The following is a 14494-nucleotide window of genomic DNA, read 5'->3' on the forward strand; positions in this document are numbered from 1 at the left end:
ACCCAAAGATCGTTTCAGTTTCTTGGCGAAAGACAGTAGGCAAGCAAGCGTTAACTAAAATAAAGAACTTGTTTTAAACTCAGTTGTAAAAGCCGGCAGCTAGCTAGAAGGGAAGAGTACCAATTTAGATAAAGTAACATTATAGGGTATAGAAACCCAACTAAGGTGGATAATCTGTAAATGTTGAAGCCGAAAATACAGTTGGTAACAGTGGGATTTGAATCCGAAAAGAGACAAAGTAGTTCAAGCCCATGGAGGCCTTGTCTCAGACCACATTCTGATCTGTCTCCCAAACAAGGAGAATCAACTTTCGAAGTCAGAACATTTTTCTATACTTGTTACGCCATTCATAGTTGCCAATTACGCTCGGCCTGTGAGGCCCCAACATTTCGATCGGTCTTGTCCCCGTTATAGCATTTTGAATCCAAGATAAAATGTTCTAACTTCGAAATTGGCTTTCTTAATGCCATTCTCAGGTTTAATTGAACGAAAAACTGGCATTTGCTGAGGCAAATATTTCGGATTTAGTCTACGAAGTCATCATTCAGTTAGTTTTCCACACTTACAAGTATGCCCTAAGAACACCGGACAGCCAAAATACGTTTTGGATGTACTACGCATAAGCTAGAACCCCGTTCAAAAACTCCGGCCCTTGTTTAAATGTTTTCAGAAATTGGTGTCCAGCGTTTGCTTCGCTACTTCGAACACTGATTGAATTGAAGTCGTGGAGTAGCTACACGTGACTTTCATCCTGAGGATTCGCGCTCTGATTGGTTAACTATAACTAGGACTTTCCGTAACTGTAATCCTCTGTGATGTTCTGTTCACCTCATTTCTTCGCGGCTCGGTCAACATCCAAAACCATTCTCACCGGGGGTTCTTCGCACAAGTTTCTTTGACAAATTTCCTCTTCCCGTTCGTCGTAAATACATACATACTCTCCATAGAGGCCAATGAAACTTAACCAACGAAACGCCAGGACTTCAAAGAACAACAACTGTAAAAGAGAGGTAAACCAGTGTGGCTACTTGCAAGTGCAGTCGAGAAGTTTAACCAGGGACTAGCAGGAACAAATTCAATGAGTCCTCAGAACGGGTCTTGTACCGGGATCCCAACCTCGTCCCCAGGGCACTTTTCCCTGGCTTTGGGTAAGCCAGGGAAAAGCGCCCTGGGGACGAGGTTGCGGGATCCCCGGATCTCCAGGCATGCGCCCTAACCACTGGGCCGTTGACACAACGATAAAGGCGCTGTTACACTGTGAAATGTTTCGTGCAACTTGTCTCGCGATGTTTTGGCGACATTGCGGCGGGACAAGTTGCACGAAACATTTCACAGTGTAACATACCTTGCAACGGCCAAACTCGTTGCGAGACAAGTTGCAAGAGCCGTTGCCGAAAGTAGAATTAAGTCCTACTTTACGTGCAACTTGTCTCGCACCGATTTTGGCTGTTGCAAGGTATGTCACACTGTGAAACGTTTCGTGCAACTTGTCCCGCCACAATGTCGCCAAAACATTGCGAGACAAGTTGCACGGAACATTTCACAGTGTAACAGCGCCTTAAATCTCTCGACGACTCATTTCATTTTTGGGGATTAATTGTTTACTAGTGTTTCGCTATATGAAATGGCAATGAAGTGACGTGTAAAGGAAAATCAATAGAGCCCACATTCATCACCTTGCAGAGACAAAAAAGGGAATAATCTCTTTCTTCAAATTCAAATGACAACCTGCAATATTTTATACTTCAGCGAACGCTTTTTTTGTTATACTGAAATTTTACAAACGGAGCTGTCTCGTATGGTTACAGAGACAAATACAATGTACTGCGAGAAAGACGTGCCTCTGAAGAGATTTAAGATTATAACTTGTGTGTTTATTAACTTAAAACAACACACACTACAAAGCTACGTGAAATGACATTTCTTCAATTCGCTAAGACCATATTCGAAAGGTTCCATCCGATCCACCACTGACTAAAAACTCGCCAAGTCTGTCAAACAGGACACCTTGAACAGCATCCTCGTGTGCAGTCAGCTCAGCGGCCTGGCCTGTTGCCACTTCGATCATCTTTACCGTCCCATCATTGCTTGCGACCCCAAGGACGGTACCACTGGGATCAAAGTCCAGACGATTGGCGGGGTGAGGTCCAAGGTCTATGGTAGTCATGCAAGCTACAGTGCGCACGTCCCACATCTTCGCCACTCCGTATGCGTCACAGGAGGCGATAGTGTCACCCTAAGTTTGAGAGAAAACGACGAACGTGAATTGCAAGATGAAGGAGACACTCTTAGCAGATTTATCCTTTGCGGAAGATTCATAAAATTATAAAAGTGCATCTAACCTTAAATTGTTTTCTTACGCGAAAGTTAAATTTGAAGACCATTTAAGCAATAGAGGACGTTTTCCGTGTTTCCATAGCCTCATTTAAACAGGAGGGGGAGTTGGGAGAATTTGAGACAGTTATGAAAACCCTCGACTGGGTCTCGGGTTTGCATAACTGTCGAGAATTCTCCCAGCTTCCCCGAGTGTTTAGATGAGGCTATGGAAACACGGGAAAAAGTCCTCTTTTGCTTTATAAAATATTTCTCAAAGATAATTCGACAAATGAAAGAAACAAATGAAGGAAAATTCTTGATTGAAACAGATTTTCTTGATACACGCTCATATTTCCTACCAGCCAATCAAAACGCGCGTCAGACGGCATATAACCAATCAAAATTCGTGTGATGTCACAGCCGTGTTTTCATACTCTCGTCTAAACACAGCTATTGACCAATGAGGGTGCGCGCACTATCCTAATTATTTTATAGTTAACAAAAATGTTTTCCGACTTTACTATGACTAGGGAATGCTCGGAACTGAAATTCGAGTTCCCTCCTTTCCTAAGCCTCCTTCGGCCCTCTAGAGAGATCAATTCTACGAAACGGTGACATGGCACAGATGAACTGACAAAGGCGAAACTGCTGCCTTGTTTTTACGACAGAGACCTGGCATTTTGGGTCCAGACGTAGCTTTGAGAACGGCTCTCGTGATTGGTTCACAAAACAATAGTCACAAAAATACCGGGCCAATGAAATTAGAGGTTGTAAAGGACAGTTTGAAATGAAGACAAGCGAAATTGAACCTCCTACTCCCTGGGAAGCCCTGCAAACGCGTAAAAAAAAAAACCAATAATGAACAAACCTTAAGGTTAAAAGCGATATGGTTACAAGAATGCATGTGTCCATAGAACGTTTGCGCACACAAACCCTGCAAGAAAAAGAAAAAAAAAACTTAAAGGGGCTATTTCACGTTATTTTCTGGTCTCTACTGAGTTGATCACGAGTTTAAAACTCGAAAATGGCAATGAGGAATTCCTTTCCTGATAAAATTATCGTTATATCACAAACCAGATGCCGGATTCTGAGCAAAAACGACCTTTATCCAGGCGATTTGCCATAAACTTGAAAAACGTCGGGCCGACATTTTTCAAGATTACTCAAATGCAATCCGTTTCAATCTTGTCCATTTGTGTCCATCCATGCTTCTCTTTCCTTTTGCTGTATTTCGTTTATGTTAAAGTGGTTATTGCAATGTTTCTTTGTCCATTTTGGGCATTTTGGGTGTTATGAAATTAAATCATTTTTCGACGGTCGTGTGCAAAACAGTTTCTGAAGGTTATACAATGGGAAGAGATTAAGCGATATTTCCACCGTTGTTTTTCAATGACTACCATGTTTTGTCTGCGACATGCGAGAATATTTAGTATTGGTGATTATGATTACTATGTTTTCTTATAGAGCGTCTGCTTAAGGTGTCATGGCGGCCAAACTATTCACTAACCAAACTGTTGTTTCGATATAGAAACATAGCGAATGATCACGTGAGTGAATAAGCTCTGTTGTCGATGGAACTGCCAGCCCCAGGTCTCTCCAACTCTCTCAGCAGTCCAACACGCCCAAAAAGGAAGACAGCCGAGTGATTTCGAATTGCGTTTTGAGCACCGGCTGAAATTTCCGTTTTGCCAAAGTTGAAAAACTCTTATGATTTTAGTTCGTTTCTTGCCAGTTATCTACAGCAATCGAGCAGCTTCTCCAATTAGAGAAGCATGTTGGAATCAGATACCTTTCATGTTTCTACGTCAAGAGGCTAGCCTACAGTTCGATGTGTTATAGCAATTCACATAAACAATAGGTTTATTATACACATGATACAATTTTTGTTGGGTGTTGACTTCGAGACACCTATTACGTTTTTTATGAAAAAGTTGTAAAATCTTGACAGACTCGATATATAATTATTTAGTAGCTTTCGCGAATTGATATATAAAATCGAATGGCATGCTCTAGCTTCCTTTGATCTTGACAAGATATCATTTCATGGGGCGATAGCCATCTTAAGCCAGATTTTCAACAAGCCGCAGTGTGGGTTATGGATGCGTGACACACAAGCCGCCTTCCTCATGTATGTAATGAAAGGAATTCCCACGGTAGTAATGGTTTCCGTATGGTCGAGATATTTCATTGTGTTAAAAGTTTTAAGTTTTTTAGCTTTTGTGCTTGATACAAAATCATGGGTATTTAAGATATTCTTGCTATTCGTTGGGTCTAGTAATGCAAATATTTTCTTAAAATGCTTCCTCGTGTATTATGTTATTTCAATCAAAACTGGCGTGCTTAGTTTTTAATAAACTATAAATAAATAAATCTATATGTTCTTGGCTATGTAGCATGGCGTTTTCAGGATGAAAAGTCAATAAATTAATGGAAATAAGCTGATGTTCAGATCTCGATAAATCCAAGACTCAAACTGACTGGATATTTTTTGAAGAAAGAGAACAATTCTTGTGGTCAAGAAACAGATAATTAATTCTTTGTAGAACAAAATTAATTTAATTTGGGCACATAATATAAACAAATAATGTTACAACTTGGTATCACTTCAAATAGTAAGGTCTCGCTGAAGGACTGTCTCTTCTTGCTTGCTGCCCGTCCTGCATGCTCGAAATCACTGTGTGTGGTACATTGGTGGAACATCCATCAAATTGAATGTGGGTCAATGTGGTCGTCTTCTCTCGCCTTTATTACTTCAGTAGGGGAGTTGCTGATAGGTAATTCAATGTTGAACGACATTTCTAAGATGCTGTGCTTACGGCGGAAAGATGAGTGGTGCGGACTGGATTAATCTGCGGCTTTGGCGAAGGAAAAACAACTCTGTCACGTGCATATTGAAATACACGTACGCCAACAAGAAGAATATCGACTTATGCAGCGTGGGTGCGAGTTGTTTGTGAGAAATACATTGCTTTTGTTTCAATGTTGTGAAGTAAACCATCGTGTTAGACAATTCAACAACGGCATACTCAAAAGAAAGGCTATATTTATTACAAGTGCACTGAAGTACATAGTTGTCATTGAGGAGTTGAAGCTGGAGATTTTATCGTACCTGTCCCAGAAGGCTAGAAATTGTAAGCGTTTTTCATGGCGTGGTCCCTGTGGTTTCATATCTTTCAACTTCAAGAATCGATATTGAGGTTTGAGAGAAAATGTTTGAACAGTCAGCGCCAATTTTGTTATCATTTAATAGGGAGCAAGACAGATTTTATAGTTCCTACTTGCTAAGTAGCTGTTGGCTTCTCAGAGGCGAAAACGGCTACTTACTTACCCAAAGATCGTTTCAGTTTCTTGGTGAAAGACAGTACGCAAGCAAGCGTTAACTAAAATAAAGAACTTGTTTTAAACTCAGTTGTAAAAGCCGGCAGCTAGCTAGAAGGGAAGAGTACCAATTTAGATAAAGTAACATTATAGGGTATAGAAACCCAACTAAGGTGGATAATCTGTAAATGTTGAAGCCGAAAATACAGTTGGTAACAGTGGGATTTGAATCCGAAAAGAGACAAAGTAGTTCAAGCCCATGGAGGCCTTGTCTCAGACCACATTCTGATCTGTCTCCCAAACAAGGAGAATCAACTTTCGAAGTCAGAACATTTTTCTATACTTGTTACGCCATTCATAATTGTCAATTACGCTCGGTCTGTGAGGCCCCAACATTTCGATCGGTCTTGTCCCCGTTATAGCATTTTGAATCCAAGATAAGAAAGCCAATTTCGAAGTTAGAACATTTTAATGCCATTCTCAGGTTTAATTGAACGAAAAACTGGCATTTGCTGAGGCAAAGATTTCGGATTTAGTCTACGAAGTCATCATTCAGTTAGTTTTCCACACTTACAAGTATGCCCTAAGAACACCGGACAGCCAAAATACGTTTTGGATGTACTACGCATAAGCTAGAACCCCGTTCAAAAACTCCGGCCCTTGCTTAAATGTTTTCAGAAATTGGTGTCCAGCGTTTGCTTCGCTATTTCGAACACTGATTGAATTGAAGTCGTGGAGTAGCTACACGTGACTTTCATCCTGAGGATTCGCGCTCAGATTGGTAACTATAACTAGGACTTTCCGTAACTGTAATCCTCTGTGATGTTCTGTTCACCTCATTTCTTCGCGGCTCGGTCAACATCCAAAACCATTCTCACCGGGGGTTCTTCGCACAAGTTTCTGTGACAAATTTCCTCTCCCCGTTTGTCGTAAATACATACATACTCTCCATAGAGGCCAATGAAACTTAACCAACGAAACGCCAGGACTTCAAAGAACAACAACTGTAAAAGAGAGGTAAACCAGTGTGGCTACTTGCAAGTGCAGTCGAGAAGTTTAACCAGGGACTAGCAGGAACAAATTCAATGAGTCCTCAGAACGGGTCTTGTACCGGGATCCCAACCTCGTCCCCAGGGCACTTTTCCCTGGCTTTGGGTAAGCCAGGGAAAAGCGCCCTGGGGACGAGGTTGCGGGATCCCCGGATCTCCAGGCATGCGCCCTAACCACTGGGCCGTTGACACAACGCTAAAGGCGCTGTTACACTGTGAAATGTCTCGTGCAACTTGTCCCGCAATGTTTTGACGACATTGTGGCGGGACAAGTTGCACGAAACATTTCACAGTGTAACATACCTTGTAACGGCCAAACTCGTTGCGAGACAAGTTGCAAGAGCCGTTGCCGAAAGTAGAATTAAGTCCTACTTTACGTGCAACTTGTCTCGCACAGATTTTGGCCGTTGCAAGGTATGTCACACTGTGAAACGTTTCGTGCAACTTGTCCCGCCACAATGTCGCCAAAACATTGCGAGACAAGTTGCACGGAACATTTCACAGTGTAACAGCGCCTTAAATCTCTCGACGACTCATTTCATTTTTGGGGATTAATTGTTTACTAGTGTTTCGCTATATGAAATGGCAATGAAGTGACGTGTAAAGGAAAATCAATAGAGCCCACATTCATCACCTTGCAGAAACAAAAAAGGGAATAATCTCTTTCTTCAAATTCAAATGACAACCTACAATATTTTATACTTCAGCGAACGCTTTTTTCGTTATACTGAAATTTTACAACCGTAGCTGTCTCGTATGGTTACAGAGGCAAATACAATGTACTGCGCGAAAGACGTGCCTCTGAAGAGATTTAAGATTATAACTTGTGTGTTTATTAACTTAAAACAACACACACTACAAAGCTAGTGAAATGACATCTCTTCAATTCGCTAAGACCATATTCGAAAGGTTCCATCCGATCCACCGCTGACTAAAAACTCGCCGAGTCTGTCAAACAGGACACCTTGAACAGCATCCTCGTGTGCAGTCAACTCAGCGGCCTGGCCTGTTGCCACTTCGATCATCTTCACCGTCCCATCATTGCTTGCGACCCCAAGGACGGTACCGCTGGGATCAAAGTCCAGACGATTGGCGGGGTGAGGTCCAAGGTCTATGGTAGTCATGCAAGCTACAGTGCGCACGTCCCACATCTTCGCCACTCCGTATGAGTCACAGGAGGCGATGGTGTCACCCTAAGTTTGAGAGAAAACGACGAACGTGAATTGCAAGATGAAGGAGACACTCTTAGCAGATTTATCCTTTGCGGAAGATTCATAAAATTATAAAAGTGCATCTAACCTTAAATTGTTTTCTTACGCGAAAGTTAAATTTGAAGACCATTTAAGCAATAGAGGACGTTTTCCGTGTTTCCATAGCCTCATTTAAACAGGAGGGGGAGTTGGGAGAATTTGAGACAGTTATGAAAACCCTCGACTGGGTCTCGGGTTTGCATAACTGTCGAGAATTCTCCCAGCTTCCCCGAGTGTTTAGATGAGGCTATGGAAACACGGGAAAAAGTCCTCTTTTGCTTTATAAAATATTTCTCAAAGATAATTCGACAAATGAAAGAAACAAATGAAGGAAAATTCTTGATTGAAACAGATTTTCTTGATACACGCTCATATTTCCTACCAGCCAATCAAAACGCGCGTCAGACGGCATATAACCAATCAAAATTCGTGTGATGTCACAGCCGTGTTTTCATACTCTCGTCTAAACACAGCTATTGACCAATGAGGGTGCGCGCACTATCCTAATTATTTTATAGTTAACAAAAATGTTTTCCGACTTTACTATGACTAGGGAATGCTCGGAACTGAAATTCGAGTTCCCTCCTTTCCTAAGCCTCCTTCGGCCCTCTAGAGAGATCAATTCTACGAAACGGTGACATGGCACAGATGAACTGACAAAGGCGAAACTGCTGCCTTGTTTTTACGACAGAGACCTGGCATTTTTGGGTCCAGACGTAGCTTTGAGAACGGCTCTCGTGATTGGTTCACAAAACAATAGTCACAAAAATACCGGGCCAATGAAATTAGAGGTTGTAAAGGACAGTTTGAAATGAAGACAAGCGAAATTGAACCTCCTACTCCCTGGGAAGCCCTGCAAACGCGTAAAAAAAAAAACCAATAATGAACAAACCTTAAGGTTAAAAGCGATATGGTTACAAGAATGCATGTGTCCATAGAACGTTTGCGCACACAAACCCTGCAAGAAAAAGAAAAAAAAAACTTAAAGGGGCTATTTCACGTTATTTTCTGGTCTCTACTGAGTTGATCACGAGTTTAAAACTCGAAAATGGCAATGAGGAATTCCTTTCCTGATAAAATTATCGTTATATCACAAACCAGATGCCGGATTCTGAGCAAAAACGACCTTTATCCAGGCGATTTGCCATAAACTTGAAAAACGTCGGGCCGACTTTTTTCAAGATTACCCAAATGCAATCCGTTTCAATCTTGTCCATTTGTGTCCATCCATGCTTCTCTTTCCTTTTGCTGTATTTCGTTTATGTTAAAGTGGTTATTGCAATGTTTCTTTGTCCATTTTGGGCATTTTGGGTGTTATGAAATTAAATCATTTTTCGACGGTCGTGTGCAAAACAGTTTCTGAAGGTTATACAATGGGAAGAGATTAAGCGATATTTCCACCGTTGTTTTTCAATGACTACCATGTTTTGTCTGCGACATGCGAGAATATTTAGTATTGGTGATTATGATTACTATGTTTTCTTATAGAGCGTCTGCTTAAGGTGTCATGGCGGCCAAACTATTCACTAACCAAACTGTTGTTTCGATATAGAAACATAGCGAATGATCACGTGAGTGAATAAGCTCTGTTGTCGATGGAACTGCCAGCCCCAGGTCTCTCCAACTCTCTCAGCAGTCCAACACGCCCAAAAAGGAAGACAGCCGAGTGATTTCGAATTGCGTTTTGAGCACCGGCTGAAATTTCCGTTTTGCCAAAGTTGAAAAACTCTTATGATTTTAGTTCGTTTCTTGCCAGTTATCTACAGCAATCGAGCAGCTTCTCCAATTAGAGAAGCATGTTGGAATCAGATACCTTTCATGTTTCTACGTCAAGAGGCTAGCCTACAGTTCGATGTGTTATCTCTTTATTAATGATTATTATTAGTTGGTTGAGCACCGGGCTGTCACGCGGGAGGTCGCCGGACCTAATCGGCTAACTCAATGTTGTACCCAATTCAAATCTCCCGGGACTAAGATTCTTTGTGTATTGTATTTGCATGATAATGTAGCATTCATATTTAAATGATATGGAAATACCTCGAACAAAACGTTTTATTCCCAAAGGGTTTGAATTGGGTACAACATTGAGTTAGCCGATTAGGTCTATACTCGGGATCTTAAAATAACTGAGGAGAAAGCGCTTCCTTTATAATTTCATCTGCAAATATCCTCCATGTTCGTAAGTTTCCAGTAGGACGTTACAGGGAACATCCACTCTTACTACAGAATAAGTTAAAACGGAAAGAAATTATCTTTACGCGCAAATTTGTTTCAAATTTGTTTTTAAAACAGTGTTTATGACAAGAATAGTGAATTTTAAAATCACTTATTTTCACTTTTAAATTTCGCGGGCGCAGCCATCTTGAATAATTGTGACGTGTAACGGTTGCCCTATTGTTCTGACACAAAAATTTTGTCTAATAACAGTGGGGCAACCGTAACACGTCACAATTATTCAAGATGGCGGCGCCCGCGAAAATTGAAAACAACAATACACGAACTTTAAAACTTATTTCGGATACAAACGCTTCCTTTTAAAAACTTTTAGACTGATTTGACTGTAAAGGTTATTTCCCGTGATTTAAGCTTATTTTTTAGTTGAAATGGAGGGTCCCTTTAAAGCATCCACACACTATTCGAGAAGAGTAGGGGATGGAGTCCCCGGTGTTGTGGCTGTCCTGTTCCTCCCACAGAAGTGGCCAGCTTGGAGTGATGTCTCTGAAAAGGTTTATGGTGTATGAGGCAACCGGAGCAGAAACAGCCGTAAGTCAAAAAGGGACTTTGCGAGTGCTAGAACATGTAGATGTCGATGTACTTACAGTCCTTGCGTCCCACAGTGAAAGTGTCTTGTCCGCTGAGCAGGTTAACAAAGTGTTTGAGTACGGTAAAAATATAATGCTGTTCACAGAATCCGCGTGGCCTCTTAACGTATGTCGGCAGCGCTCACTGTAAACCAAACGGAATTTATTACTCCGAGTACCTCTATTTTTCGAGGGGATAAGGAAGATACGGTTGCAACAGGAGATCATGAAGATGAGCCTCTATCTCCCATACTTGGCATAGGAGTCAAACCTTTCCCGAGTAGATTTATTTATAGAACGCCTCCCTTGGGAAATTCAGCACGCGCACTGTTGTAAAAACCAATCAAAACACAGCTATCTCAGCGTCAAAGGAATTTTGATACTTTTCGTGGGCTATCTTCTGAATTCCAGTGTAATTCAATAAACAGAGGCGTTTGTAGCCTTAGTAATGGAAATGGGCCCACACAAGGACAGTAAAAAAACTCGGACAAGGGGAGGGGAGGGGAAAGGAAATTAACCCACGACCTCTGGATTAGATCCCCGTTGCCCTACCCACTAAGCTGCAAGGTCGAACGAGAACAGAATGTGGGTATCTGAGATGCCATTTCAAGGCAATGAACATGTGCCAGTAGCGAGGGAGAGGGAGGGGGGGGGGGGGTACGTTGGTCGTTTGGCCAAACGTGGCTAGCCTGACATACGTATGGTAAAAACTGCCGAGGAAAGACAAAACAAAAGCGAAAGCCAGGAGATGAAGAACTTCTACCAGGGTAATTGTATAGATACAATATACGGATTTAACCGTTATGAATGGTGGGTAAATTCAGGGAGAAAACTGAATATTGGGGAGCTTAAGCACGCGCGTTTCTGAGACGCGGACGGCAACCGGAAGTGAGCTGTTTTCCCTTTTACCCTGTGTTCACGAACACCGCGGCAAAACGTTTGCGCATGCGTGATCTGCCGCATTTCCGGTTTGATTCTGTCTCCGCATGATCAGTCGCGCAATATGGCTGCCGTTTGAGAATCGGTACCTTGTTGGTTTACGTTCTTTTTAGAGTGATCAAGGCTAGTTTGAACGCCAGTTTCAAATGGAATGTATTCTTTGAGAACGTATATGTTGTGTAAAACGTTTGCAAGTCCAATCCAACTAGTATCCTCGGAAAACTTGCTCCTGGAAAATTTTATTTCGTGGGAAAAGAGCTGCGAAACAGGTAAGTTTTTACGCAATTTTTAATGTAGAAAGTTAGTTGCCATCGGGTACAAAAAGTTACTGTAATGTACAGAAAGAAGGATTCCCAAGGTTTCCGTTCATGTGTGAATTGGCTTGTGGCAGGGAAATGGCAATATTGTGCAACGTGAAGGTTATTTTTTTCTGAGTTACTCCTTACGATCGGCACCTCTACATAACGTGAATGATCAATGATTCGATCAGATGTGAATTTGATTTTGAGTGTGACTGTGTCATTGGGAACGTAACCCTAACATCAAATATTTTAAATAGCTGCTTTTAAGGTTATTATATTCTCTTTTCTTGTTAATATATCTTTAAGTTATTATACTTCTTAGCAGTCACAACCCCGGGGTCACAACTCACCGATCCATGTCGACGTCAATTTCATTATTTTGTCCGTTAAAATAGTTACCAAGTTATGGATTTGCACTTAATTTGTGTTTAAGGCACGTTTTTGACCCTGCCACAATCCATGTTTTCGTTAAAATAATGTTTGGAAGAACTGAAGTGTGGGTACATTACTAGAGCTATATATAGATATCTATAGATTCAGATTCGTGACTCTGCGTGTAACAAATCATTTTTTTATTAGACTATTGTTTTGTGGAAGCATTAATGATGTAATTTGGTTTTAGGGGACTGTCATGTGTTGTCGGATCAAGTTAATCTGTTTTGAGTCATGTGATGGTTGACAGTGGTAGTTGTTCCTGAAATGAAGAATTACATTATTACCATGGACGTTTTTGGTTACACCCCACATGTTGTTCTTTTTTTAGATGACAAAATTTATTAATATATTACGTGATTTGGAGCTGCAGCTAGAAACAGGGACAATCCCATGCATAAGGTCTCATTGGGTTTGATAGCAGTAAAATATTCTAGAAAAAAGTTTACAGCTTTTATCATAACTTCTCGTCTTGGGTCCTGCTGGACTTCAAATAATTTTATGCTCTACCATTTTGAGCAAAGGACTTGTCAATCAACCTGTTATAATATTTACAATATGATCTTTGGATAGTAATTAATTTCTACTTCATATCCTATGTCTCTTACATAGTTAGTTTTAAGTTTTTATTTCCTGTAGTGCATCTTGATTATAGTTAGCACACAACCCCACAAGCATGTATTATTTCTTTAATATTGGTTGTGTTTAAATAAAGGATATTGTTGTCTTGTCAGCCTCAGTTGTATTTGCATTAGATTGTGAATGTTACGTTTAAAGGCAAACCATTAAAAAGTGTACACAATTTAAAGGAGCCCAGGAAAAATATTCAAACTATTCATGGATTTGAAGTTCTGGAAGCAGGCAAACCTTGAAGAGTTCATGTGACCATATTTGGAATACACAGCATTTCTGTTTGGGACTGTTCAAGTCCACAAGATTCCTTTTCTTTACATTGAGAAGTACTGTAAGAGCTGTCAGGTTACTCAGATGGAAATTTGACAGACCTCAGCTGTACAGCTCATTAGTGCTATTATTACTTTGATTTTCTTATTCTTTAGTTGAACCAAATAACCTCCACCATTACTATAACTGCTCAAAAGTATCAAAGTTGAAGCTGGTGGCTCAAGGAGTAAACTGTGCAAAAAGGTTAGGTTAAAAAGACTATAATGGTATTTATTATAAATATTATTTTAGAACAATGTTGCTTTTATCATTAAATCAATGGGAACCCAAACATAAGGATGCAATTTGCTCAGGAGGGGTCTTCCCTATGAAAATGACAGGGTACTTGGAAATTTTTTTAAAACAACCCTTGAAGGTAACAGAGTCTTGTTTAGTGGACATAGCCGAACGAAATCTTAACCCCTACAAAGGAACCAGTTCTAAAGTGACAAATGACTGGCATTTTATAATTCAGAAGTAAAAGTTATTTGCCGGCGTACCAAATTCTGCTATGTACAGTTCCAGATATTGATCATAGCATTGCAAGCACTACAAATCCACAAATTTTGCCCCAAAAAGGTACAACAAAAACTCCTGTCATTTTTGTAAGGGAGTCCCCTTGGGGCAGTTTGTTTACTTCACCAGTGACCACTTACTGTATTCAACTTAATTTATTCATCCTTGGGAATGGTAGGAAAGATTAGTATTATTAAAAGCAATCGCTAAAAATTCAGCACACTTGTTATATCTAAAATATTATTATTAGTCAAAGTATTTTGTCCATATGGAAAGGTAACAGGAATTATTTCTGTAAAGTCATATCCAGAAAAATGCATTGTGGGATTATGCCCCTTTCAAATGTAGGTTAGTATGCTCTTGTTCAACATGCTTGAAGAATTATTACTACAGAAATATGAAGTTATGAGTTTTTTTAAAAGTTAAATCTGATGGAAGGGCAGATTAAAAATTTATTGAAGCAGCTGAGATGCTACCCGAGTCCACAAAGAGAGGTTCAATAATTTATTGTACTGGAAGTATTTATTAGGCCAAGTTGAAATTTCTGAAAAGTTTTGTAGGATGGCACTGAATCCGCTTCAACAAGTTTTCTTATCTCTCAAGATACATTATTTGATATCCTCCTGCTG

At 40.5% G+C, this 14494-nt stretch overlaps 1 protein-coding gene and 1 long non-coding RNA gene across 6 annotated transcripts in view; one reads left to right on the forward strand and one right to left on the reverse strand.

Moving 5' to 3' along the window:
- Positions 1 to 1736: 1736 nt before the first annotated feature.
- The window catches only part of LOC138040077 (sperm-associated antigen 16 protein-like), a 34123-nt gene continuing 21365 nt past the window's right edge, over positions 1737 to 14494 (reverse strand). For 2 of the 5 annotated variants that reach the window (XM_068885876.1, XM_068885886.1), the window contains 3 exons: positions 10753 to 10879; positions 8826 to 8891; positions 1737 to 2236 (listed from right to left, as the gene is read on the reverse strand). In XM_068885876.1, coding sequence (XP_068741977.1) covers positions 1934 to 2236; positions 8826 to 8891; positions 10753 to 10879 — 496 coding nt within the window. In that variant the 3' untranslated portion in view covers positions 1737 to 1933. Of the gene's footprint in view, positions 2237 to 3184; positions 3251 to 7493; positions 7877 to 8825; positions 8892 to 10752; positions 10880 to 14494 lie in introns of those variants that run through there. The other 3 variants (XM_068885867.1, XM_068885881.1, XM_068885870.1) reach the window with 2 other exon arrangements.
- LOC138053112 (uncharacterized) lies at positions 11715 to 13140 on the forward strand. Its single transcript, XR_011133212.1, has 2 exons — positions 11715 to 11942; positions 12598 to 13140. It is a non-coding gene; the product is annotated as an uncharacterized lncRNA (long non-coding RNA).

Source organism: Montipora capricornis, chromosome 1 (assembly GCF_036669925.1).
Source record: "Montipora capricornis isolate CH-2021 chromosome 1, ASM3666992v2, whole genome shotgun sequence".
NCBI lineage: Eukaryota > Metazoa > Cnidaria > Anthozoa > Scleractinia > Acroporidae > Montipora > Montipora capricornis.